The sequence below is a fragment of the Phocoena sinus genome, chromosome 14, assembly GCF_008692025.1.
Source record: "Phocoena sinus isolate mPhoSin1 chromosome 14, mPhoSin1.pri, whole genome shotgun sequence".
Taxonomy (NCBI): Eukaryota; Metazoa; Chordata; class Mammalia; order Artiodactyla; family Phocoenidae; genus Phocoena; species Phocoena sinus.
In genome coordinates, this window is record NC_045776.1 from 89,304,134 (window position 1) to 89,329,086 (window position 24,953).

At 48.9% G+C, this 24,953-nt stretch overlaps 1 protein-coding gene across 3 annotated transcripts in view; it reads right to left on the reverse strand.

Moving 5' to 3' along the window:
• The window catches only part of POLE (DNA polymerase epsilon, catalytic subunit), a 56,120-nt gene that overhangs the window by 14,266 nt on the left and 16,901 nt on the right, over positions 1 to 24,953 (reverse strand). For all 3 annotated transcript variants that reach the window (XM_032603134.1, XM_032603135.1, XM_032603136.1), the window contains exons 17-39: positions 23,119 to 23,247; positions 22,942 to 23,044; positions 22,704 to 22,850; positions 22,147 to 22,292; positions 18,292 to 18,440; positions 17,151 to 17,243; positions 16,765 to 16,909; positions 14,383 to 14,540; positions 13,810 to 14,005; positions 12,953 to 13,167; positions 11,348 to 11,450; positions 10,833 to 10,913; positions 10,597 to 10,719; positions 4,985 to 5,197; positions 4,540 to 4,749; positions 4,137 to 4,280; positions 2,608 to 2,748; positions 2,249 to 2,402; positions 2,066 to 2,172; positions 1,666 to 1,842; positions 1,336 to 1,559; positions 982 to 1,202; positions 527 to 731 (exon numbers count right to left, since the gene is read on the reverse strand). In XM_032603134.1, coding sequence (XP_032459025.1) covers positions 527 to 731; positions 982 to 1,202; positions 1,336 to 1,559; positions 1,666 to 1,842; positions 2,066 to 2,172; positions 2,249 to 2,402; positions 2,608 to 2,748; positions 4,137 to 4,280; positions 4,540 to 4,749; positions 4,985 to 5,197; positions 10,597 to 10,719; positions 10,833 to 10,913; positions 11,348 to 11,450; positions 12,953 to 13,167; positions 13,810 to 14,005; positions 14,383 to 14,540; positions 16,765 to 16,909; positions 17,151 to 17,243; positions 18,292 to 18,440; positions 22,147 to 22,292; positions 22,704 to 22,850; positions 22,942 to 23,044; positions 23,119 to 23,247 — 3,584 coding nt within the window. The remainder of the gene's footprint in view (positions 1 to 526; positions 732 to 981; positions 1,203 to 1,335; positions 1,560 to 1,665; positions 1,843 to 2,065; positions 2,173 to 2,248; positions 2,403 to 2,607; positions 2,749 to 4,136; positions 4,281 to 4,539; positions 4,750 to 4,984; positions 5,198 to 10,596; positions 10,720 to 10,832; positions 10,914 to 11,347; positions 11,451 to 12,952; positions 13,168 to 13,809; positions 14,006 to 14,382; positions 14,541 to 16,764; positions 16,910 to 17,150; positions 17,244 to 18,291; positions 18,441 to 22,146; positions 22,293 to 22,703; positions 22,851 to 22,941; positions 23,045 to 23,118; positions 23,248 to 24,953) is intronic.

Genomic DNA, 24,953 nt, shown 5'->3' on the forward strand with positions numbered 1-24,953 from the left:
GCACCAACCCTTCCCCTCAACTGCAGCACGACCACAAGCACGGGGCCTCGGTTTCCTCATCTCTACAACGGGCCACAGTCATATCACCTGGTGGGCTGTGGAGAGCACACGTGCTCCCTGCCTGTGTCACCGCTGCAATTCGCACCCCCTTCTGTGTGGCTTAACCCACTGTGCATGTCCTGCTGTGCATCCCGCAGCAGATACTCGATACACACCCGCACCCCAAGTAAACTGGCGATTTCCTGCAGGCACGCCTCTGGCCACAGGAACTGTCAACCCATACCTGGAGGGCAGCAAAAGACCCATGAGCAGAGGAAGGAGCCTGGCCCTATACTGGTTTCTGGCAAGGTGGAGGGAAATCCCACTGACACTGTCTTAGCTCTTAGTTTCCGAAACAAGGACAGAAGATAAAAGGATTCTACTGCTCCTTCTAGAACCCAAACTGTTGTTCGGCCTTTGGAGAGGAGAGGGCACAAGAAGAAGAAAAGGTCAGGTGATGTTCTCAGGGTCGCAAGCCCCTGGGTACCTGAAGGTGCTGGAGCAGAGGGCCGTCTCGTCGTAGCTGGTGGGAGCGCTGGCAGCCTGATTGCCCGTGATCATGTCCTCCAGGGAGGCCTGCTGGATCACATCGAAGCTGATGCCCATGCTGTTGGCCCCCTCCATGTCATTGACGTGGTGAGATTGCAGGATGGTGTTGACAGCCAGGTTCTGAATGTCCAGCTCCACGCACACTGCACACAGACACCACCACTTGTGCACTGACCCCTCCTGGGTGCGGAGCCCGACCCCAGCAAGCACTATCTCAGAAAAATCCCTGCTGCTGCTGTTGGGGGCGGCCAACTGCAGAGCACACACCCGCAGAGCCCTGCAGGCTCGGCTCCCAGGCTCTCGGCCCAATAGGGCTGAGCGTTCCCAGAAGTACAGAACGGCAACAAGCGGCAGGGGCAGCAGCCCAGGCCCCCGAGCGCCTCACCCACCCACCTGTGGAATAACAGCCTGAACTGTTGACCTCCACAGGGGCTTGGTCATCGAACTCCACGACGAGGCGGTTGTCGTCAGCCTCCTTCCCGCCCAGGTCAGGCCGTGATGTGGAAGACAGCCAGAGGAGGTGGTTGTGGCGCTGGAGATGGCGGGCAAAGAAGAGGTCGGAGCCAAACGTAGAGATGTCCTCTGGCAGATTCCCAACGGGGACGTGGAAGTACCTGCAGGGGCACGGGGTCAGCCAGCCCCAGAGGGGACAACAACCAGGGAAGCAGGGAAGGCCGACTTGCCACCAGAGACCCGTGAGGCCAGCCACAACCAAGATGGGCAGAGACACCCCTCCACTCGGCTCACCTGCTCATCTCGAAGGCCTGTGACAGACAAGTGTCCAGGTTGAGGTAGTGCCGGATCATGCGCCGGGCTCCGTGGCGCTGCCAATCCAGGACCCCGTAGCTGACCTTATCAGCCACACGGACAGGCACTAGCGGGAACTCCTCCAAGACGGGCACTTCGCCAGCCAGCCTCTTCAGCTCCCAGTTGGACTGAACAGCGACGAGTGTGGGCCCACGGCGCTCCTCCTGGGCGCAGGGAAGGAGACAGCTAGGTGGACCCGGCCCGGGAGAGGGAGGGAAGGAGGGAAGGAGGGAGGGGGCTCCCACAGCGTGGGACCCTGATGGCACGCACTTTGTAGGCCAGCAGGAAGCGCTGGATGGCTCTGCAGATGACCTTCAAGTCTGTTTCAGCCCGAACTTCAAAAGTGTGTTTGCTGGGGGGCAGGAGCTCAGGGCCCACTTTTTCCAGCAGAAGGCTGTGCTCAGCTGAGTACAGGGCACTGAGGCTGGGCATCTGGTTGCTTCGCACCTAGACAAACAAGGGCTGGGTCGGCGCCTCTCCCCACAGGGAAGGAAGTGGGCAGCCCGGAGTGGACATGGGTGGCCGGGCTACCTCTGCGGATCCACTTCTAATTGCTGGGCGAAGGCTTTTGGAAACAAGGCAGCAGTGGGGTCAGGGGTGCGAGAGTTCCGTGCCCAGGGATATGCTCCTCCCCCAGCGAGGCTCGCCCACAGCCTGGCCCGGAACTCACGGTATCCAACACAAACACAGACGCCTTGCGCTGTGCGGGCACGAAGATGCCGAAGAGAGCTTTGTGGCCCTGCGCGTGGTGATACAGGTAGATGTGGCGGATGCTCCCTGCAGGAGAACATGGCCTGTCACCCTGAGATGAGCAGGAGGCGGGCCAAGCAAGGGCAGCTGGCACATGCCATACCTGGTTCCAGGTAGCTGAACTGGGCCAGAGAGCGCATCTCCAGGTGCTCAAGAGCGAAGGTTTCTGCTTCCCAGCCTGAGTGATGCCTCACCAACTGTTTATTGACCACACACACACAGCCCAGCTGCACCAGGGCCCGAAACAATAACGGAACCTGGAAGGGGGGCAGACAGAGTGGTATGAGGGCTGACGGAGAGGGCACAGGCCCGTGGCCATCTTCGGCAGACATGCTGCTGAAATTCACTGTGTCCATGAAGTCCACAGCCGATGCTGCTAGCCTGTCCATGCCTCTGTGGGGTTTGTTTCCCTCTATTCCATCCGGATAGATCCTTGCACAGTTCAGCTGGGAAAACAGTTACCTGAGTCTCGTACACGCCCTCAATGTCCGGCGCCGCCAGCTCAGTGTTGATCTCGTTGATGTGCTCTTGGTACATGTCCTCTGGCACCGAGTACTCATAGAGATTGTAGACCATGTTGGAGCGAGGAAGGACCCGATTCACCTGGTGACACAATATGGCGATGATCTCACCCCACAACTGAGCTAAGTCGTAATGTGTGCTACAATGCACAGGCAAACACATGTGCGCACACTCTTACAGCCATGCATCGTTTAAACAGGCCTAGAACCTCTGGTGCCCACAACCATGGAGTAAACCCCTACAGCCCATCTCTCCCAATGAGTAAAATGAAAAGGTCTGGGCATAACTTCAAGAAGCTGCCTGAGGCTTCTAAAAAGCAGCCAAGCTCCAAGACTGTGAGGGGCAGGTGTTCCCGCTTTATATTCCTCTTTTCTCTCCTGGGTTTAACCTTAAGGGTGCAGGAAGCAAAAACCGTGAGAGAAGCCATGTTTTCCTGGACGGAAGACTAGGAAAGGAGCCGCAGCCAGAGAGTGTGGGAATCCTGGCAAGGAGGGAGCAGGAGAGGGGTGCCCAAAGGGGAAAATATCCTACAAGGATGTCCTCCTACAAACTTACATCACATCACATCCAAGAAAGCTACAGAATTCCAGATCATCTGTCCTCTGCTGTCCAACACCGCCCCCCGTCCTCTCTCTAGATCCATATTCTGCTGAATATTCTGGTCAGAATCAAGTTTCACCTTCTCCAGAAGGCTCCTCTGTCTAGTTGCCAGTTACCAATACTCGAATCTCATCTCAACTAGACATCAACCTGTTAATCGGTTCCTAGCACCCAACCAAGAAATGTGCTCATTTGCTCAGTGAACGAGCTCTGGGTGGAGCTGACTGGGAACTCGGCCTCTGAAGACACCACAGCTGAGAGGAGGACGCCTGCTGTAGGACCCCACGTATGTGAAATGTCCACAAGAGGCTAATCTAGAGGTAGAATGTGGACCAGTGCTTACTGAGGGCTGGGAGAGGGCAGAGACTGCCAAGGGGCCTGGGGCTTCTTTGGGAGTGATGAAAACGTTCTAAGATTGACAGTGGAGATGGTTGCATAACTCTGTGAATACACTAAAAGCCAACAAATCGTACACTTTAGATGAGTGAACTGTATGGCATGTGAATTAGACCCCAATAAAGCTGTTAACATCAAAAGAGCCTATGGAGACAGAGCCTGCAGCCTCTGACTGATGTCCACCCAGTCCTTTCCCTGCTACATGGATGTCAGATGCAAGAGGACGGTGCAGCAAGGACAATGACACCCGCAGCTTCCATCACTGAGCATTCACTTGGCGCTTCACAGCATCATTTCAATTAATTTTTACAGCATCCCAAGAAGGTTCTCAGGAGATGGAGGCTCCAGAACACCTCGCTCAAGGTCACAAAGCTCACTAGGTCTTTGCGTGGCCTCCTCCATAGTGGAGACAACCTCAGAGGCTGAGCAGACAGCTGACCTCAGTGATCAGCAACGCCAACTGCCCCCCGTACCTTCCGATAGGAAGGGCCCTCCTCCGCTTTGGCCACCCGCTGGTTCACGTAGAATATCCGGGGAATGTTCAGCTTGATGCAATACAGGTCACTGCTGATGACAGCCCACAGCCTGAACAAGCCAGCCTGGCCGGTCGCGCTGATCTGAAAGGAAACACAGGTTGCACAGCAGTGCGTGTCTCACCGTGTCACAGAAGGCACTCAATACCTGTGGACAGGCCATCTCCCAGGTGGCCTCCAGCACCAGGCCCTGTCACAGAGGCACAAAGGTAAAGCCCTGCCCTTCCTGCTCCATTCCAGACCAGGTCCCCAGGATCGTGAGCCATCCAGATAGCCCTTCGTTCCCATAGCCATGCTCCCGCCCTCAGGGGTGTCCCGCCCTCCCACTGCTAGCTGTCCGCACTTGCACGATCTGCCACGGGAGGTCCAGAATGCTGCGAGCAGTTCTTCGCAAGAAGCCCCCCAGCCCTGTGGAGGGCCCCTCTCGGACGGTCCCAGGCCTCGGTGCACCTTCTGGCCCCGCCAGACGCCGCCTCTTCTTGTGAGCAAGGCGCTGTCGAGCTTGTAGCTGCCACTTCTTCTTGTGGAACTGGAGCCAGACCAGCCACTCTTCCTGGGATAGGTCAAGAGGAGGAGACGGGAAATACAGCTGAGCACGAGTGAAACAGAAACACCCTTCCACAGCAACTAACCCTCACAGTCCCCAAGCGCTCTGTAAGAACTGGGTACATCTTGCCAATTTGCTCAGGGGTCAAGGCCCAGTTCAGGGCCCAGACCCTGCAGGGAGACGGCTCGTCACAGGTCAGGCCTGACCAGCATCCCTGCTACCTCCCCCTGAGGATTCTTGCCTGGGTGGATCCAAGCCCCGGAGGCTGCCCCAAGATCTCCTGCCAGGGCACCGTCAGCTCCAGGTCCTGCGACTCCTCCTGGCTCTCCCAGTGGCTACGCCTCCTCTTGGTAGCAATGGGCACTGCCGAGTGGAGCGGCTTCACAAGGCCGAAGTCCTCCATGTCGGGGGCGCCAAGGCTCTGGGCACCTTCTGAAGCTTGTGCCACGCCCACCTGCAAAGATCCAAAGGAGCCTTAGAACAGCTCTCTCTAGAAATCCACCATAAGTGCACCTCTGAAGAAGGTAAAATACTTGTATGCAAACGTATTCATTTACAGACTAATCTATTTTTAAACTTTTAAGAGTGAAAAGGTCAGACAGAAAATGTCACTCAGGCGTCACCATCATGAAGTGAACGTTTACATTTTTCTGTGCTTGCTTCAGAACTCTCTCCTCTTCATAAGAAATAAAATACTGCAAAGAATAGGTAAAGGCCCCCTGTTTCTCCCTCCCAGCCCCCAAGCACAGTGCCTACCACTCCCCACACATTTTGAATTTTTACTCCGTACCTATAAACCCATATACCATTACTTTAAGCTGCAGTTTTATATGAACAGAGACACATGGTACACATCCTACTGCAACTTGTTTTACTCAATAACATCTTTTTGAAATTGATCCCTATTGATGCATGTGGACATTGTCCATTCATTCTAACTGTAGGATATTCCATTATGCAAATAAATCAGCTTACCTATCCATGACATTCTAAAATGAAGAATGGTTAATTTCTACTCTTTCAGAACTAGAAACTGGGTTCTTCAACAACCATCCTTCCACATGCTGCCTGAAGACCTTGTGTTCACACTCCCACCAGAAATACAGATAAGCTCCTATTTCCCCACGTGTGCTAATAGTTGGTGTCACCATACTCATTTTTTGGTGTGATGTGGTATCTAAATACTTCATTTTTCATTTACCTAACTGACAGTGGGGTTGACCCTGGGGCAGTCAGTCTTCTAAAATGGCCCTGATGATCCCCACCTCCAGCTATTCATGCCCCTGTGTGACTCCCTCCTGAGTGTGGGCTGGACCCAGTGACCTGCCTCAAATGAACAGATTACAACGAAAGTGACAGGATGTCATTCTGAGATTAGATTATAAAATACAGTGACCTCTGAACTGCTGGCACTCTGGCTCTTATCCAGTGCTTGCTCTGAAGTCAGCTGCCAGGCTGTGACCTGCCCTCTGGATAAGTCCATGGAGCAAGGAAATGAGGACGGCTCCACTAGTGAATCCTGCCACCAGCTACCAGAGTGAAGCACCTCCTTCCCCAGTTGCTGGGGAAGCCTTCAGATGAGACCACAGTCCCGATGACACCTGACTGTAGTCTGTGGGAGACCCTGAGCCAGGGGACCTTGATAAGCTGTCCCCAGATTCCAGAACCACAGGCCATAGAAAGTGCAAGATAATAACACACCTGTGGGACTTCCCTGGTGGCGCAGTGGTTAAGAATCCACCTGCCAATGCAGGGGACACAGGTTCGATTCCTGGTCCAGGAAGATCACACATGCTGCAGGGCAACTAAGCCCATGCACCACAACTACTGAGCCTGAGCTCTAGAGCCCACGAGCTGCAACTACTGAGTCCGCATGCTGCAACCACTACTAAAATCCATGCATTCTGGGGCCTGCATGCCGGAACGAGAAGCCACCACAATGAGAAGCCTGCACACTGCCGCGAAGGGTAGCCCTCACTTGACACAACTAGAAAAAGCCCGTACGCAGCAACAAAGGCCCAGCGCAGCCAAAACAAAAAACAAAAACACCTGCGTTACTTAAGCTGCTAGGTTCTCAGATTACTTGCTACGCAGCAACAGAAAAATATACACATACTTATGGACCATTCCTAACTTTCGTACATGCCGAATATCTTCTTCGAATTATGACTTGTCTCTTTATGGTGACTTCTGTACTATAAAAGTGTGTGTGTTTTTTACTTTTTATTATAAAAATTACAAAAGTAATGAATACCCATGTTCTTATAACTCAGATTCAATAAATACCAACGTTCTGCCATTCTTGTTTCAGACTACAGAAAATTTACATTTTAATTAATTGAATGTATCTGTCTTTCCCTTTGTGATCGTTTTTTATGCATGCCTTAAGAAGCTCTTTCTACCTCAGCATCATAAAGATAGCCTCCTGTGTTTTTTTCTAAACAGTTGTTTTCTTTTTCAATTTAGATCTGTATTTGGAATTTGTTTTCATACTCAGTGTGAAATAGCTACTTACTTCTTGAAATATGAAAAAACATTTCCCCCAGTATCATTTATTGAATAAGCACTCCGTTCTCCTTAATAATGTATAACGCTACCTCTGTGATAGACCAAGCTCCCATACGTATTTGGATCTGTTTCTAGGGTACCTATGAGCGCTACTGCTGTATGGTCTTGCCTTAATACGACTTTCTTGTGTGTCTTGTTACATACTACGACAAGCTTCCCCTTGTTCATCTTCAAAATTGTTTTTGTTTTTCTTATACTTGTTCTTCATATGAATTTTAGGATTAGACTTTCAAGTTACATCAAAAAACTTTTTGAAGGACTTCCCTGGTGGTCCAGTGGTTAAGAATCCGCCTTTCACTGCAGGGGGCGCAGGTTCAATACCTGGCTGGGGAATTAAGATCCTGCATGCCAGCCTTCCCTGGTGGCACGGTCGTTAAGGATCTGCCTGCCAATGCAGGGGACATGGGTTTGAGCCCTGGTCCGGGAAGATCCCACATGCCACGGAGCATCCAAGCCCATGTGCCACAACTACTGAGCCTGTGCTCTAGAGTCTGAGAGCCACAACTACTGAAGCCCACACGCCTAGAGCCCATGTTCTGCAACAAGAGAAGCCATTGCAATGAGAAGCCCACACACCGCAATGAAGAGTAGCCCCCGCTCACTGCAACTAAAGAAAGCCTGCACACAGCAACAAAGACCCAATGCAGCCAAAAATCAACAACAACAAAAAAATCCTAATTGTTTCTAGTATAAGATAAAGCTACAGATTTTTATATATCAGCTTTGGATCTAATAATCTTGCTGAAATGTCTTATTAGTTAAAACAATTCCTGGGTTTCCTTACATTTTCTGTGTTAACAATTATATCACCTGCAAATGACGAGTTTTATGCCTTTCTATCCTTAAAATTTAACTTCTTTTCCTTGTTGAATTATGCTGGCCAGGACTTCCAAACAATTTTGAATAGAAGTGATGGTAACAGGCATCCATCTCCTGTTCCTCAACTTTAATGATTCTAATGTGCCACTATATGATGTGTGCTATTGAGTTTCGACAGAGACTTTATCAGAGAAACATCTCATCTTTTATGATTTTGCCTGCTCAAAGTTTTATCACGAACAGACATTAAAGTTTATCAAATGTTCTTTCTTGCCTCTATTGGAAATGATCCCATAAGTCTTCTCTTTTGATGATGATGATGAACAGATTTTTCCTAAAATTAACAGAATTAGCAGATCTCTAAAGCTAACCCCTGCCATTCCTTGCATAAGTCCTACTTGTACACAGTGTTACTGTTTTTATACGGTGCAAAATTTAGTTTGTTACTATTTTTGTACCTGTTGTTTGTAATTGCCAATGGCCTATAACACTCCTTCCTTTTCCTCGCCTGTCAGTTTGTTACCAAGGTAACAAGTGTTATCAAGATTACCAAATGAGTAATCTTGATATTCTCTGGAATAATTTGTTTAAAAAGTTTGGTAAAATCCCTCTGAGAAACCATTTGGGTCCAGTGTTTGTTTCTTTCTAATTATGATTTTTTTTTTTTTTTTTTTTTTGCGGTACGCGGGCCTCTCACTGTTGTGGCCTCTCCCGTTGCGGAGCACAAGCTCCGGACGCGCAGGCTCAGTGGCCATGGCTCACGGGCCCAGCCGCTCCGCGGCACGTGGGATCTTCCCGGACCGGGGCACGAACCCGTGTCCCCTGCATCGGCAGGCGGACTCTCAACCACTGCACCACTAGGGAAGCCCTATGATTCATTTTTTAATGGTTAAAGTTCTATTCAGTTTTTCTACTTTTTTTCTTAGGTTAATTTGAATAATTCTTCTAGGATACTATCCATTCCATCTAAGTTTTCCAATTGTTTAGGAAAGGTAACTACTTATTTATTTATTTTCAGGCTTTATTATATCTGCAATGATAATCTGTTTTCATTAGAATAAAACCTGAAATACCTATCTTGACAAAGATTTGTCTATTTCGTAAGTCTTCAAAGATCAAGGTTTTGGTTTTACTGTTTGTTCATTCATTTCTGCTCTTGCCTTTATAACTTCTTTCTTTCTACTTTCTTGGTTCACTCTACTGTTTTCGAATTCTTCAGCTATAAGCTTACTTAATTTTCTACTGGTTTTTCTTTTCTATTATATGCATTTAAATAGATTATGTGTTATTTGTAGTCCTCTTTAGCTGCATACTACAAATTTTGATAGTATTTTCATTCAGTAAGTATTTCTAATTTCCATTGTGACTTCTTTGATCCATGAGTTACTTATAAATGTGTTTCTTTTTAGTTTCCAAACAATATGGTCTGTATATAAATTATTTGGAATCTGTTGCAATGCACTTTGCAGCATACAGACAGTCTTATTTTAGGTGTTCTTGAAAAGAATGTGTATCCTTTAATTACTGGGTGCAAGGTTCTATTTGTTAACTAAATCTAGTTAGCTACTAAATCTAGTTAGCAATTGTGTCATTCCAACTGTACACATTTTTACTAGTTTTTGGTCTGCTAGATCTATCAATTGAGAGAGATGTGTCAAAATCCCAAATTGATTAGATGTCAATTTCTTCTACTTAGGTAATTTTTACATTATTTAATTTGAAACTAAACTATTAGAATTGTTATATATTTCTAGAGAATTGTTGACTTTCAGTATAGTTTAATACCATCCTTATCCTAATACTTTTTGGCCTACGTATTTTTTTGGTCTGGCATTAATACAGCTACATCAGCTTTGTTTTGGTTAATATTTACCTGATATATATGTTTTTTCAACCTTTTAATCATTTTGAGCCCTTTTAAGTATAGCTCTTAAAAATAAGATAAAGTTAGACTGTAAAAATTCAACCCGAGAGTCTGCTTTTAGCAGGTGAGTTTATTTACTGCTCTGGTTGAAGCTCACTTTCCATCTTCAGCACCTCCGAATTTTCTTCTTGCTCTTCTGATTTTAGCTGTGCTTTTCATTACACTGTCTTCAGTATTTTTTGGAGTTTCTAACAGAATTTTTTTTTTTTTTTACAGTTTAGACAACTGAGGTCTCAAGGAATAGTGATGCATTCCAAGTTACTGAGTCTAATCAGTACATCCTCCATTTACACATAGTTCTTCACCCTAAACTGATGATTCAAAGTTTCTTATCGCAAAAGAAGAACATTGGGAGGAATTAAAGCATAAAGTATCAATGTGTACATTTTTAGAAAGAAAAAAAAAATTGTAAATGCCTGAATGGAAGGAAGCATCCAAAATTATGGACAGCAATGTGGAGACTTTGGTGCCCTGTGTGCCCATGGGACACTGCCCAGCACCAACCGTCACAGCCTCTGTTGGCCTGGGCCAGGCCCCATTACCTGTCTCTTGCCCTCAAGGACGAAGAGCTCACTGATCTTCTTCTGCTTGTAGACATCGTTCTTCTCCAGCAGTTTTTTGTGCAGCCAGTCAGGGTGCTTGACACGTGGTACTGGGTTCTTCACCTACATAAAGGTGAGATCGATCACTTGTCTGATGCTGTTAGTCTGGGCCAGGCCCAGGTTTCTGTAGCTTTTAGGTCACACTGTGCCCTGTTTCCACCAGTTCTCAACCTCACCTGCTGCAGAGCCGCAGGGATTGTGATGATCTTCTGTATGGCACTTCCCAGTCGCTCGATGTAGTAGTCCCAGTCCAGAATCTGAGCGTTCAGGAAGCCAGCAACAACCGGGGTGTATGAGAGAAAAGCAGCAGCAGCGGCATGCTTCACGTGTCTCACTTAACCCTCTTAGAAATTCTAAGATACAAGGTCCCATTTCGCAGAGGAGGAAACTGAAGTGGAGAGTGTAAACGACTCTCCCAGGATCAGAGCTGGTAGGGGGCCAAGCCAGCACTAGAACCCTGTGCCAGACCCCAAGCCTTAGTCCATCCAAGAGAACAGTTAAAAGGGCCTCCCCAACATTTAGCTTCTCCAGTTTTGCCCTAAAATGTAACTATTTCCTCATTCATTACATAACAGAAAGGAGGAAATCAAGAGTGAAGTCTCCAGCCAAAAAGGAGACCTGAGTCAGGGATACTCTGCCCTGTCTAGTTTTCCTCCTAAACTTCTGAGAGTAGGAAAAAACCCGCACTCACTGTCCGAATATCAAAGTCTTGAAGGGAAGAACTCTTAAGCCATTTCCGGAGAAAGTGCTTCCTCACCGTGGGCTCTGCCTGGAAAATGGCGAGTGGAATGGCCCTGGGCAAGAAGAGACACAAAACTCAACAATGTGAAAACCTCCCTAAACCAGGTCATAGCACTTATCAAGTACACACATATTCTACATGGAAATAAGTTATTATGACCTACTTTGTAACCTATGTTTCTATTTATTGTAGTTATTTGTATAAACTATACCTATATCTGATGTTTATCATACTTAATAACTAAACAATACTTCATCATATTAAAATACCACGGTTTAATGTACAATCCCCTACCATTGGCCATCTGGTCTGTGTTTGGCCACTGTTAATAGAGCTATTTATACAAGTGTCCTTATATAAGTTATATATTCATGTGCATGTATGTAATTAAAAACTTAAAAAATTATTATTCATTGGGTAAAATATTAGAGAGCCCACCTGCTCACCTGAAAACGAAGCCAGTTTTCACATCATTAGCAAAGCAATAGGGCAACTGTCACTACCCCTCTTTCTTTCATTGGAGGAAGTATTTGTTATTGTGAAATATCATGAAGAAACTTAGAAAGAACACGACACCTGTGCACCCACCACCCAGTCCTATCAAACTGGCCCTGCCATTTTTATTTCATGGATGAAAAAATAAAGATGACGATGAAGTCCCCAGTACAGCTCTCCTGACCCTCCTCATATAGAAGTAAACACAATATTTTTCTTGGTGTTTATCAATCCCATGCATGCTTTATAGAACTATTTTGTGTACCCATAAAAAAATGAGTACTTTCTATGTGTGTAAACTTAAACAGGTGGAAGTACACTGTATGTGTCGCCCTGCAGTCTGCTTTTCTTGCTCTATCAGTGATGTAACATGTAGCTGTGATTCAATCATCCCAACTCGAAAAGTACAGCATCAGTCTCCTCGGGGGTGTGAGTGATCTGGAGTCCTGTCTTAAACCTGAAATGGACCTTGTGATGGGGCCCATCGCAGCAGACCCTCCAAGACATCCCCACTCCCCTATGCCTGACTGAGAGGGTGCTCTCAGTCTGGTCTCCCAAGAACCCAGATTCTCCGGGCTCCAGGTGGATGGGCTCACCACGCTCTCAGGGGTCCCACCAGGGCCCCAGAAAGCCTTCCTGTCATCTGATCTGCAGGGGGTCTGAGGCCCAGTTCCTCCCTTTTCTAAATCCAGACTATCCCTGCACTGTTTTTTTAAATATTTATTTATTTTTGGCTGCATCAGGTCTTAGTTGCAGCACAGGGGATCTTTTCTTGCGGCAAGCAGGCTCTACAGAGCACGGGCTCAGTAGCTGCGGCGTGCGGGCTTAGTTGCCCCACCGCATGTGGGATCTTAGTTCTTTGACCAGGGATCGAACCCACGTCCACTGCACTGGAAGGTGGAGTCTTAACCACTGCACCACCAGGGAAATCCCTCCCTGTACTGTTTAAGGAAGCTCATCTCTCTATGGAAGGACAGAGATTCCACAACAGATGCAGGTTTTCAATGTGAGCATACGAGACCCTTAAGGAATTCCTTCCTTAACACTGGAAACCCTTACCTCTCTGTGACCGGAGACCCCTCAGGTTTCCGGGAGATGATGTAGCGGCAGCTCAGCCCTGCATCCTTCACCATCTGATCCCCCAGGAACTCAGCCAGGCGCCTGGCCGTGCTGATGGACGTAGACTTCTGCTCCCCATAATCTTCCAGCTTCCGAGACATGGAACGGTTCTCAGAGATCAGCTCGAACAGCTCAGAATCAGGCATGTTAGCTGCCTGGAGAAAGAGGCAATGGGCAAAACGTCACTCAGAAGGAAGGGAGCACCACCGTGAGGCTACCCGAGACTTTCCTCCAGGTGAAAGTCTGCGTTTCTCTAGCCTGATGAGCTGAAGGCAGCAGTGTAATAGGGCTGTCTCATACCAGCATACAGCAACACTTACACCACACACAAAACCGTACCTTTTGTTTTATTAAAGTGTGCAGAAAAATATCAAGAAACGTTTATTGAGCTATTAGCACGAAGACTGCAGAAAAAGAGAAAAGACAGAGCATTGATTTTTCTCCTAAAAGGAAAAGAAAGATGGGGAAAGGAGGAACCAGGAGGGAGAAGAGGCACGGGCCAGCCGGACAGCAGCTGGACCAACTGAGGGGCCAGCAGCTTCCTTCAGCGATGAGGAGTCCAGGGGGCCTATCCGAGGACAAACAGCTTACAATTCGTTCATTATCATGCTATTTGTTTCCTTCACTGTTTCTGTCACTGGATATAGAAGTTAAGGGGGGATTCTGAGAGGCCCTGGAACTAAGGAAGTAGTGGGATCCCATCAGAATTATTAGCCTTGAGTTCACCTGTCACCTTGCTCACCAGGACCCTCTCTGACTGCAGGACCCTCAGAGCCAGGTGAGGAGGGTGGCCTTACCTTACTGTACAGCACGTCCAGCCAGTAATCAGCCACCTTGGCAACAGAGCCATACGCCTCCTCTAGGGTGCTGCCCTTAAGGAAGGCCTCGAATACTGAGGACTGGAAGATTTTAATCAGCTGCAGCTCCCCACGGCGTTTGACCTCGAAGCCCTTGAGCTCAGCCAGGGAACCATCCTCATTGAATACGGCATACCTAGAAACACAGGCAAGCACAGCAGAGAGGGAAAGCCTGGGATGCTGGCTGCTTCTCCTCGCCCTCGGCCTTCTTCCTTCTCTTACCCGCCCCTCTAGCATCCATCAAGCAGCAAACATCTCTCCATCCTGAGGTTTATGCTTCTCCAAACTAAAAATGACTTAAGGCCCTGCCATCTGTAGAACCAGAATATAACAGGTGGAGAACAGAGTTGGTAGCATCAGCGTCAAGAACAGCTTTCCAAATTGAATCAAAAAGGCCAAAAAACTAGAACTGAGGTCTGTTCCCATCCTGGCTCCTGGTCCACTTCCTGGAGGAGTTGTTAAACCTAGTCTATCCATTTCCTTTCCTAAGCATAAAGTCTGTGGGATTCCTACCTCTTCTTCAGTTTCTTGCCTTCTTCCTTGGAGGCTGGAAGGATCATGGCAAGGTAGGGTCCGTCAACCTCAAAAAAGATGCTGTTCTCTGAGCGGGAGACATAGGTGAGCGAGGAAGGCTCAGCCAGCTCCTGGTACTGCTCATTGGTGAAGCCCTCCTGCACAGCAAGAGTGAAGAGGGGCTCAGCCTCACTTGTGATCGTCCAAACCTGGAAACCACCAGCTGCCCTCCAAGGGGTAGACAGATCAGCCAAGCTGGGGCTCTTCCATACAATGGACACCACTTGGCAAGAGAAAGGGATCAAGTTCTGACACGTGTCCAACGTGGATAAAATGAAGTGCATCCTGCTTGGTCCAGAAAGTTACACGCATGTTTCCATTCATAGGACACGCTGGAAAAGGCAAAACTATCACATAAAGGACATGCTGGGGAGCCAGGTTTGGGTGTAAGGAGAAGGGCTGACAACAAAGGGGCAGCACCCAGGAACCTCCAGGGTAGTGGGCTATTCTGTGTTGCGCTGTGGTGGTGGACACACACCTCTATGTGTGAATCAAAACCCACAGAACTGCACCCTGTAAAAAGTGAATTTTACTGTAGGCAAATTAAAAAACATTCAACCAGGATCTAGGGTGACCCCAAGAGAGCCTGCAGACTGGGACAAACGAGCTTAACTTCATTATCGCTGCATGACAGAACCCTGCCAGAGGGCTGGCTTAAGAAACTTTGGCAAACCTTGTGTTACCTGGGTGGTGTAAGACTAAAGATAAAACACTCGACTGCAGCTGGTGAGCTTACTGCTCACAGACACATGGTTCTGAACCTATTTTACACAAATACTAGGGTTGAACAAATAAATACATTAGGAAAACTAGAAACAGGAGAAAGAAGTTACTAGTAAGGAAAAGAGAATAGATTGGAGCTGGATATATCAATAGACTCATGTTATATATTTTTAAATATATATGCAGATAAAGAGAGAAATAAACGTACATTCATGTGTGCAGGGTTATACACACACACATTTCCTAGCCAATCTGCTGTGAGCAGCAGTGACACCTCAGACCCCATCTCGGTTTCTAACACCACTCTCCAATAAAAGGAAGCCAGGCTCCTTGGGGAAATGGCTGATTCCAGGGTGGGACAGGGGAAATACAAGATGAGGCTGGAGTGTCTTGTAGTCCCAGGAAGTAAGAAAGTACTCCAAAAAAAGCCAAACCCAAACCCCAGAACGGGGCATGTCTCAAGGACACGCGGGTGAATATGGAGGAGTCCCCAGCGGCCAAAGGGGAACAAGCTGAGTAACAAAACATGCCAGGACAGAAGTGGGTTGTGGCCCAACAGAACAAACATGCGCAAACCCACACTGACCTAACAAATGACTCAATAAAGTGACAAGCAAGGGAATAAGTGGGAGGGAAGGGTGACAGCTCTTCCTTACAGAAGGTTCCGATGAATAATTTTCAAGGAATGAGGGAACTAGAGTCGCCTTGGGCAGAGTGATGCCTGCTGTAACCACTGCTGAGACCACTGCTAGCGCTAAAACCAGGGGGCGAAGGTTCCAAGCGAAACGGCACATCTGCAGAATCTCAAAAGTATCTCCTCCACTGTCTTTACTAATTACAGTGGTGGCTTTGCTATGTGGCCAGACTCTGCCACTCCTCCTGGGAGTGTGGACTCACTGGCTCACTCCAATAACGTGACACTGGGAAGCCAGCAGGCAGCAGGAGTGCAGGTCCCGACACCATGCCCTGACAGAATGCCAACACGGGGCATGTACTCTGGAGTGTTCCTCCAAAAACCCCAAATAACCTCAGTCTAATAACAAACAACAACAGACAAATTCAAATTAAGGGTCAGTTAGCAAAGCACCTGACCAGTATCGAAGTGTCCTGGTCATAACAGACCAGAGAGACCAAGGGGCTGCCAGGCTGGAGGGGACTAAGGAGACAGGACGCCTAAACACAGTGCACAAAAAGTGGGGAATCCAAATACAGCTGTAGTTGAGTTACGGTGTGGTGCCAAGGTGACTTCTTAATTCTGACAATTACACTGCGGTTTATAAAAGATTTTACTTAACATTAAAGGCAGCAGGCTGAAGGATATACAGAAATTCTCTATTCCATTTTTGCAATTTTTCTGTAAGTCTGGGTATTACACTGAAGGCGAATGTAGACTCAGGTAACTTTTGAGCATAGCGTTTTCTGGACAGATGCTCAGGCTAGAGAAAAACAATCTGACGGTTGGAGACGGGGAGGCCTGAAGTCAGGATGGGAGCATGTCAGTGACAGCCAGCCCAGCCCCCTTTCCCAAATCCCCGTCAGAGCGGTGGCACGAGGAAGCCAAGCCCAGACGGTAGCCCCTCACTGGAGACGCAGGCTCACCTTGACCATGATGTTTAACATAGCCCCAGGGTAGGAGATGGTCACCTTGGGCTTTTTCACACTGGTCGTCTTGATGACAAAGTTTTCCGGGAAGCTGTTGGGCAGGACACACCATATTCCATCTGTGTCCAGCTCTAAGGGCCTCCTTCAGGGAAACAGAAAAATGAGACCACATGGATGGTGGACATCGACGCCTACGGAGCAAGAACCCCGTCAAGTCCTGACAGTGGACAAGGCTCCCCCTGGTCGTGAACCCACAGAACGAAACACCTGCCCCTCTCCAGCTCTATCTTCATCAACCTGTCCCTTCTCTCCCCCAGCCATCCGGCCTCCCCACCAGGCTGCGGCCCACCCAGCCTCAGCAGCTGACCAAGTGCAGCACTCACCCGATCTGCTCAATCAGCTCCCGTGCCTGGGTGATAATGTTGGCCCCCGTGAAGCAGACGATGCCAGCCATCTCCATGGAGTACCAGCGGGCCCTGGGAGGGACAGTCACAGCAGAGGGGGTGGGAGGGGCTCCCTCTAGAGGGTCATTAGAGTTGGGGCTGGGAGGAGGGGACATCTGAAGCAGGGAAGAACTAAGGCGGAATTTAGCTCTGTGCTGAGGACACTCCTCTGTTCCTACTTCAAGGTGCAGGGCTCCGCTCAGGAAAGTTCTGGAAGGATGCAGCATGCTGCCACTGCAACAGCTCACAACCTCAGTTCAGCAGGACTCTCAATACCAGCCAGATGGCCGTGTGTCCGAGTCCCCTCCCACTCTCCCCAGCACCGTCTCATGCCTCCTTCGTTTTCCCAAAGCCCACTCTCATCCTGACTTCTCAGGGAAAACACCAGCCCACCTGGCTCAGTGTTCACACCAGGTCTCAGAGGTGTCAAGCGACCTGAGGCCAGGCCCTCCTGCCCCAGGGAACTCTGCTCCGGTTCTAGCCCTGCTCTCAGCCCCTCCCTCTCTGCCATTAAAAAGCAGTAACAGAGAATCAAGGCCTCTCCCCCTCAGACCAGTCCCTGGCCCCATCACCACCTTTCCCCTTCTCCAGGCCGCCATGCCGACCCTCCCAGTCTCCAACCACAGGGGCTAGGCCTCACCTTCGATCACCTGCTCTCCCGAGGCCCCCACCCACCTGGTTGTCGGTCCAACGGACACAGGCCCCACCTTGCCTCATCCCCCTTTGGCCTCTGATCACGGGCACAGTCTCCATGGGGCTTTAGGACACCCGGCCCTGGCTTTCTCGACTTCTCAGAAGGCTTTATTTACACCCCTCACTAGTCGTATGCCAGAAACTACCACACCGCTGTCTGCAGCCCAGTATGCTCAGAAGAACATGCCCAGCAGTACTGACCCCGCTGATGCCCAGGACCCTCTGAGCCAGCGTGACCTCCACCCCTACCCAACCTGCTCGGCCACATTCCTTGAACTGGGGCCCTGCCTCTCCCCTCTCACTCGTGTCCATGGGCCCCATGCATCTCAGCTCCTCCCTTCGTCCACTAGCCCCACCGGCCCCACCAGGCACCCGGGCAGGAGCCTACCCCTTGCGCATGACGTAGCCGTAGAAGGAGTTGAGGATGCACTTGTGAGCCAGCTGCAGGGAGTCGTACAGGACCTCCATGTTCCTGCAGCGCTTTGCTTCCGCTGCCTCTCCCACCTCCACCGCCGCAGATAGCTTCTTTCTCCACACCTGAGACCCACACAGGCTGATCATCCCCCACTCTTCCAGCTCACATTCTCTATGGCCAGTGGCCCAAGGTTTACTATGTTGCAAATTTCCAGTCTATAGGAAACTTGAAAAAAAGTAGAGTGAAGACCATATGCAAGAGGGGCCACTGTTGATATTTTGTGCCATATTTCCTTTATTCCATTCTCTCTCTCTCTCTCTCGGCACAAACAATGGAAAGATGTAGCTCTCATGACCAGAGCCCCCTAAGTACCTAAGCAGACAATTCCCAGGAACAAGCACACTCTCCTACAGAACCTCAACACTGTTATCACACCCGAGAAACTTAACACGGAAACGACAACTTGTTCCTCACAGGGTCGGCACGCTTGGTTCTCACCAATCCGGAATCACCTTCAATCTAGAACTGCCCCATGTAAGACAGATATCCTGAAAGGAGTGCTGAACACAAAGGAATATGTTGATATTACATTTTTGTTTCTTGTGAGACTATGGCCTAGGAGAAAATACTCTATGACAGCAACAACTCACTTGGACACCTCAGACTTGGGGCAACTTCAGCCTCCTGGGACAGAACCCAGAACCCAGCAGCTACCTGGAGAAGGGGATGAAATCCACACCTGAAGACCAGTGACAGAGGCAGGGGTTTCGCTCCACTAGAGGCCCAGGGGCTCCCAGTCCAAGTCCTGTTATTCCATTTACTCTTTTATTAATAGACTGGACAAGCTGAGTGACAGGGTCTCTCAAACTACATAACTCACAAACCACTGACTGAAAGCAAAGTGCACGTCATTAGAGGCAACATCTTAGAATAACAATTTACCCCTTAGCCAATACTTATGAACACACAACTGTTTACCAGACACTAGACCAAGCGGTGGAAGATGGACACCGCAACGCTAACCAGGACCGTGTGCTACTATAATTGGTTGCAAAGGAAATGTTCTCGTCACTGTGGTGGTGGTTACACAGCTGTATGCGTTTGTCAAAATCAATAGAACTGCCCACCTGAAAGGGTCAGATTTATCCCACGACAATGTTACCTCAATAAAGTAGACACAGCCACTAGGGACGGTGACAGACATGGACGCTCGGGGGCGTATGAACTCACTTCCTGCCCGACCAGCATTTCTTTCCATTTGCTAGGCTACATGCTGTCACAGTGGTCAAACACCGGACATTCTCCTTGCATCTCAGAACATTTCACCTTTACTCCCCCAGCTGATACCACCTTTTCAGTACCTAGAAGAATGTCGGGCACATAACAGGCACTCCATAAATGTGCTAAGCGAATGAAAGGCTTCCCAGGATTTGTATCACATGGGAAGACATCAGGCTGTTAGTGCTGAGGGGGTGGGGAGGGGGCACGCAGGACCCCAGGAACGCCCAGTGCCAGCCGGGGTCGGGGTGGGAGGCTCAACACGGTGACACCTGGCCCTCGTGTCAACACAGGCTGTACCTCCCGGGACGCAGAGCCTCAAGGAGGCCAACAGACAGCTCAGCTCCCCCAGCTCAGCCCCAGCAGCTGTGAGGCTGGCATTTGGCAGCTTAGCTCCCCCTGCTCCATCGAAATGAAGCGAGTCTCCGCTAATAGGAAGGGTGGGGGGCCTGCAATACCACACTGCCAAGCTTCCGTGATGCGAATGGCCGTCCTGAGGTACCCTAGGACAAGAAGCCAGGCCCATCTGTGTCTTATTAACTAGGGAAACAAGAGCTACTCAAGAGGTCCCTAGTAAGAGCAACTGATAAAGAAATGCAAAGAAGGCCATAAATATTTCAGCAAATTCCCCGTCCAATGTGAGAAGAAATTCTTTTAAAGGTCTGGTATTTAAAGAACAAACAAAATTAAGAAATTTATTGAGTGCCTACTATGTGCCAGGTAATATGTTAGACTCTAAAGAACAAGACAGTCACTACACTTTCGGCACTCTGATGAGGCAGACAGATGAACAAGTAACTCAATAGTTTAATTAAAATAAAGTGAGAAGGTATGGTGGTTCCTCAAAAGATTAAAAATACAATTACCGGGACTTCCCTGGTGGTCCAGTGGTTAAGACTCCGCACTCCCAACGCAGGGGGCCCAGGTTCGATCCCTGGTCAGGGAACTAGATCCCACACGCATGCCGCAACTAAGGAGCCAGCGAGCCTCAATTAAGACCCAGCACAACCAAATAAATTAATTAAAAATTTAGAAGTAGGGCTTCCCTGGTGGTGCAGTAGTTGAGAGTCTGCCTGCCAATGCAAGGGACACGGGTTTGAGCCCTGGTCTGGGAAGATCCCACATGCCACGGAGCAACTGGGCCCGTGAGCCACAACTACTGAGCCTGCGCGTCTGGAGCCTGTGCTCCGCAACGAGAGAGGCCGCGATAGTGAGAGGGCCATGCACCACGATGAAGAGTGGCCCCCGCTCGCCACAACTAGAGAAAGCCCTCGCACAGAAACGAAGATCCAACACAGCCAAAAATAATAAATTAATTAATTTAAAAAAAGAAAAAAGAGTTCTGAAACTCATTAAATATTTAAAAACAAATTTTAAAGTAAAATAAAATTTTTCTCCTTTAAGAAAAAAAATACAATTACCATACGATTCAGCAATTCCACTTGCGGATATATACCCAAAAGAACTGCAAGCAGGATCTCAAAGAGATGCCTGTACACTATGGGTGAATAATTCACAGCAGAAATATTCACAATATCCAAAACGTGGAAGCAACCCAACTGTCCACCGATGGATGACTGGATAAACAAAATGTGTTATGTCCATACGATGGAATATTATTCAGCCTCAAAAAGGAAATTCTGACATAAGCTACAACATGAATGAACCTTGACAACATTAGGCTAAGAGAAATAACCTAGTCACAGAAGGACAAATCCTGTGGGACTCCACTTATATAAGGTCCCTAGAGTGACCAAAGTCTACAGAAGGTACAGAATGGAGGGTTATTGTTAAGGTAGAACAGAGTTTCATCTCTGCAAGATGAAGAGTTCTGGAGAGGGATGGCGGGGATACCTGAACAACAACGTGCATTTGCTTAATGCCACTGAACTGCACGCTTAAAATGTTACATTTCACGTCGTGTATATTTTATCATAATAAGAAGCCAAAAAAGTTAAAAATGATAATAATAAAGCACAATGATGACAGTCTATCAAGGCAGGGTGGGATGTGAAGACTCACTGAGTCTAGCAGTGAAGGAAGGTCTCTCAGAAAAAAATGATTTGCTTAAAGAGAACACAATTATTTGTTGATATTACAACTGAGGTATTGCTATGTATTTCTATGTATTTCCCTTAATCCTAATCCTAATCCTGGATCAAACATGTCAGTGAAAACACCCCCCTCACTCCTCCTGGTCAGAGGTTGGCAAAGTAAAGGGCCACATGGTGTGTACTGTACACATGTAGGCCTCAGTTTCTGCTGCGGGCAAATGCAGCTCAGTTCCAATAAAACTTTATTTATAAAAATGGCTGGCCCAGCCATAGTTTGCTGACCCACTGCTCTAGATAGTTACTTTAAAAGCAATCATTCAGAATAGTTGCGAGGCCCCAAGCCCTTAATTCTTCAAAGTTAAGAACAACTGCACATTTATTGTCTGAATGCAGGTACCAGCCCAGAGGTGGGGAGTAACACACCCAGACAGTGCCAAGCAAGGATTTTCACCTCAGAAACTAGACTCTGTTCCGACCTCACAAAGGTCAGGCCCACCTTGTGGAGACCTTTGAACTCGTAGCGCCTGTCCCGAAAGGCACGCACTGTGTCCACATAGAAGGAGTTCTCCCGCTGGCAGATGGTGGTAAGACGTTCTTCCACCTTGGTCACGTGGATTTTCTTGTATGCCTTCCGGCAGTAATCTGAGGCACAATTGAGAGTGGGGGGCACGTGAGACTCCACACAGCAGACAGGCCTCCTGGACACAGCCAAGAAAGCTAGGCAATGGATGCCAACAAACGTGGCTTTTTAGGTTAATGCAAAGGAGCAGAAAACTCAGAAAGACATGTGCTAGTGAAGCATATCAAAGAAAAGGCAGCCCCGTATGAACGGACCAAACACATGAAGACCACAAGGAGGGTTTGGTAGCTGAACACGCACCGAAGGATAAATGACAAAAAGAAGCCTATAGGAAGAACTAGTTCCCAGTGGTCTCATCTAGTTCAACAATTGGTTCGACTGACCTCAAGGGGTGACACACCAACACAGCCCAACGAAGACTCAAGTCAGAGAAAACGCAGTCTGTGGAGATGCACGCTGTCCCAACTGCTCACCTGCCAGCCTCCGCTTCTCGTATTTAGCCTGCTCCTCGCGGGACAGCTCGTGAAAGGCCCGGGCTGGGCCCTCTGGGGTCAAGGGAGGGAACTTCTCTGACTCCAGCTGGTGCTGGATCCGATGGTACTCACTGCGACTGGCTGGCACTGGGAGGGGTGATGGGAAGAGAGTGTGTGATAGAGACCCAGCCCCTGCTGGGCTCCCTGCTGAGCAGCCCCGCCCAGGGCGGACACTCACTGAACTCGCCCCTCCACTGCCAGGCCATCTTCCTCTGGCAGTTTGCTCCAGGCTTGTTGAAGTCACAGGCAGCACAGGTGGCCTCATCCACCATGGCAGAGGGCTGTGAGGGGACAAGAAGGGAGCAGTTAGGGTTTGCGCAAAAGAGCTTGATTCTGATGTGAGAATCTCTCTCACCTGCAGGCGGTTCGTCAAGATGATGTTGGGGTACATGGCCCCCACGTCCAGGTGGTAGATAAGGGGACACTCAATTCGGTTAGGAACATCTTTCAGGGAGGTGAGCTTGGCCTTAATCTGATCACACACCTACAGAGAAAGGGGAAAGAAGTGGAGGCTGGCGACCAAGACGAAAACTTGGAGACTGTACAGAGTGACAGAGAAAGCACCATGGGTTGCAGACGGACGACAGATGACAGGCACCAACACCAGGCCCTGGAGGTGCAGGGGACTTGCAAGAAAAGACAAGACAGCATCACGGGAAGTAGCAGCCTCCACCCCAAAGAACTCTGGGGTTCAGGAGAAAAGTGCAGAGTCTGTGGCCTCACATGGCACGGCCCATCTGCTAGCAAGTAGGGGACCCAGCTACATTATCAAGAGCCATACTTCCTGGGTGCCCCGAGTGCCCCCATGGTGCAGGTGTGTGACACAACATCAACATCCCAGCAATCCCTCATCTGATGGATGAGAAGTTTCAAGAGGTGAGTATGGGCTCAAGAACAGGCCCTCTTAGACTAAACACCTGCTCTGAACTGTGACGCTAGACTGTTTCCAGCACTACTTTATAAACCAATGAATCAGATTCTGTTTCCAGCCAAGGTTATTAGCTTAAAAACCCTCCTAATGCCAAACACCTAGAAATCCTAAATGAAATGTGAAAACTATCCCTGTAAATGCAGTTCTGAGCTTCTAAGTCATCCCCAGAGAACAAAAGTGATGAGCAGGCTCAAAACCAGAGCAGTGAGTTGACTCAATGGGTGCCTGGCAGGGCCAGGCCCTGTGTTGGGGTCCCCAAGACCATCCCCAGGTTTGGTGACTCACAGGGAAAAGACACAGAGCTCAATCAGCAAAGGAAAAAGGCGATGGGGAAGAGCCCAGGCTCAAGCTTGGATGAGCTGAATTCTTCCAGCATCAAGCCATGACAACACGTGAGAAGCGATGTCTCCCAGAGAAGCTCGTGGAGACCCACTGCCCAGGGTTCTTACTGGGGGCCGTTCACGTAAGCAGCTCTGCCTGCATGGACCAAAACCCGGACTCCCAAAAGGAAAGCAGGTGCTCAGCACAGACCACCTTGTTTGCACAAGCAACTGAGCTTCCGTGAGGCCTTCCTATCAGAGGGAAGCGAGAAACCTGCTGGAACCCGCGTTCCCAGACGCCGAGGGCAGCCGAGCAGCAGGCCTTTCCGAGGTCAGCGGCCTCAGGCCTGTGCTGTGAGCTCTTTCCTTCACACTTCTCATGCCTCCTCAGGGAGGGGCAGGCTACACACAACAGGGAGACAAAACACAGAGCCCCAAATAAAGGCAGGACTCTCAAAGGCCACCTCCATAAAAGAATAAACTAGAACAAGTCTGCTCACCAAAACCACGTGCATTCTGGGCTCTGGGCAAAGAAAGCATCTTCCCTGAGCATCTGTCATCACGGGTGCTAAGAGGTCTGTGATTTGCATTAAACTCTCCACTAAGACTGAGACCCTCCAGCCAAGGAACCAGATAAGAAGGGACATCAGGCCTGTGTCACTTTTGTGGAACCAGGAAGAAACTGTAAAATTACCTGACAGTCCTCCTACTGAAGAGGAATTCACATTCCAAAACTGCTGAGCATGGGGAAAAAACACCCACCGTGACTGAGAGCAGACACAGTGGGAGGAGACCCCTGAGAACATCAGAGAAGTAACCTCCTGGAGTAAACATGGTAAAATGAGGCTAATTAAAGACAATAAACACCAAAAATCTAAAACACAGGAAGAGAAACAACAAAGACCTACTGTATAGCACAGGGAATTATATTCAATATCC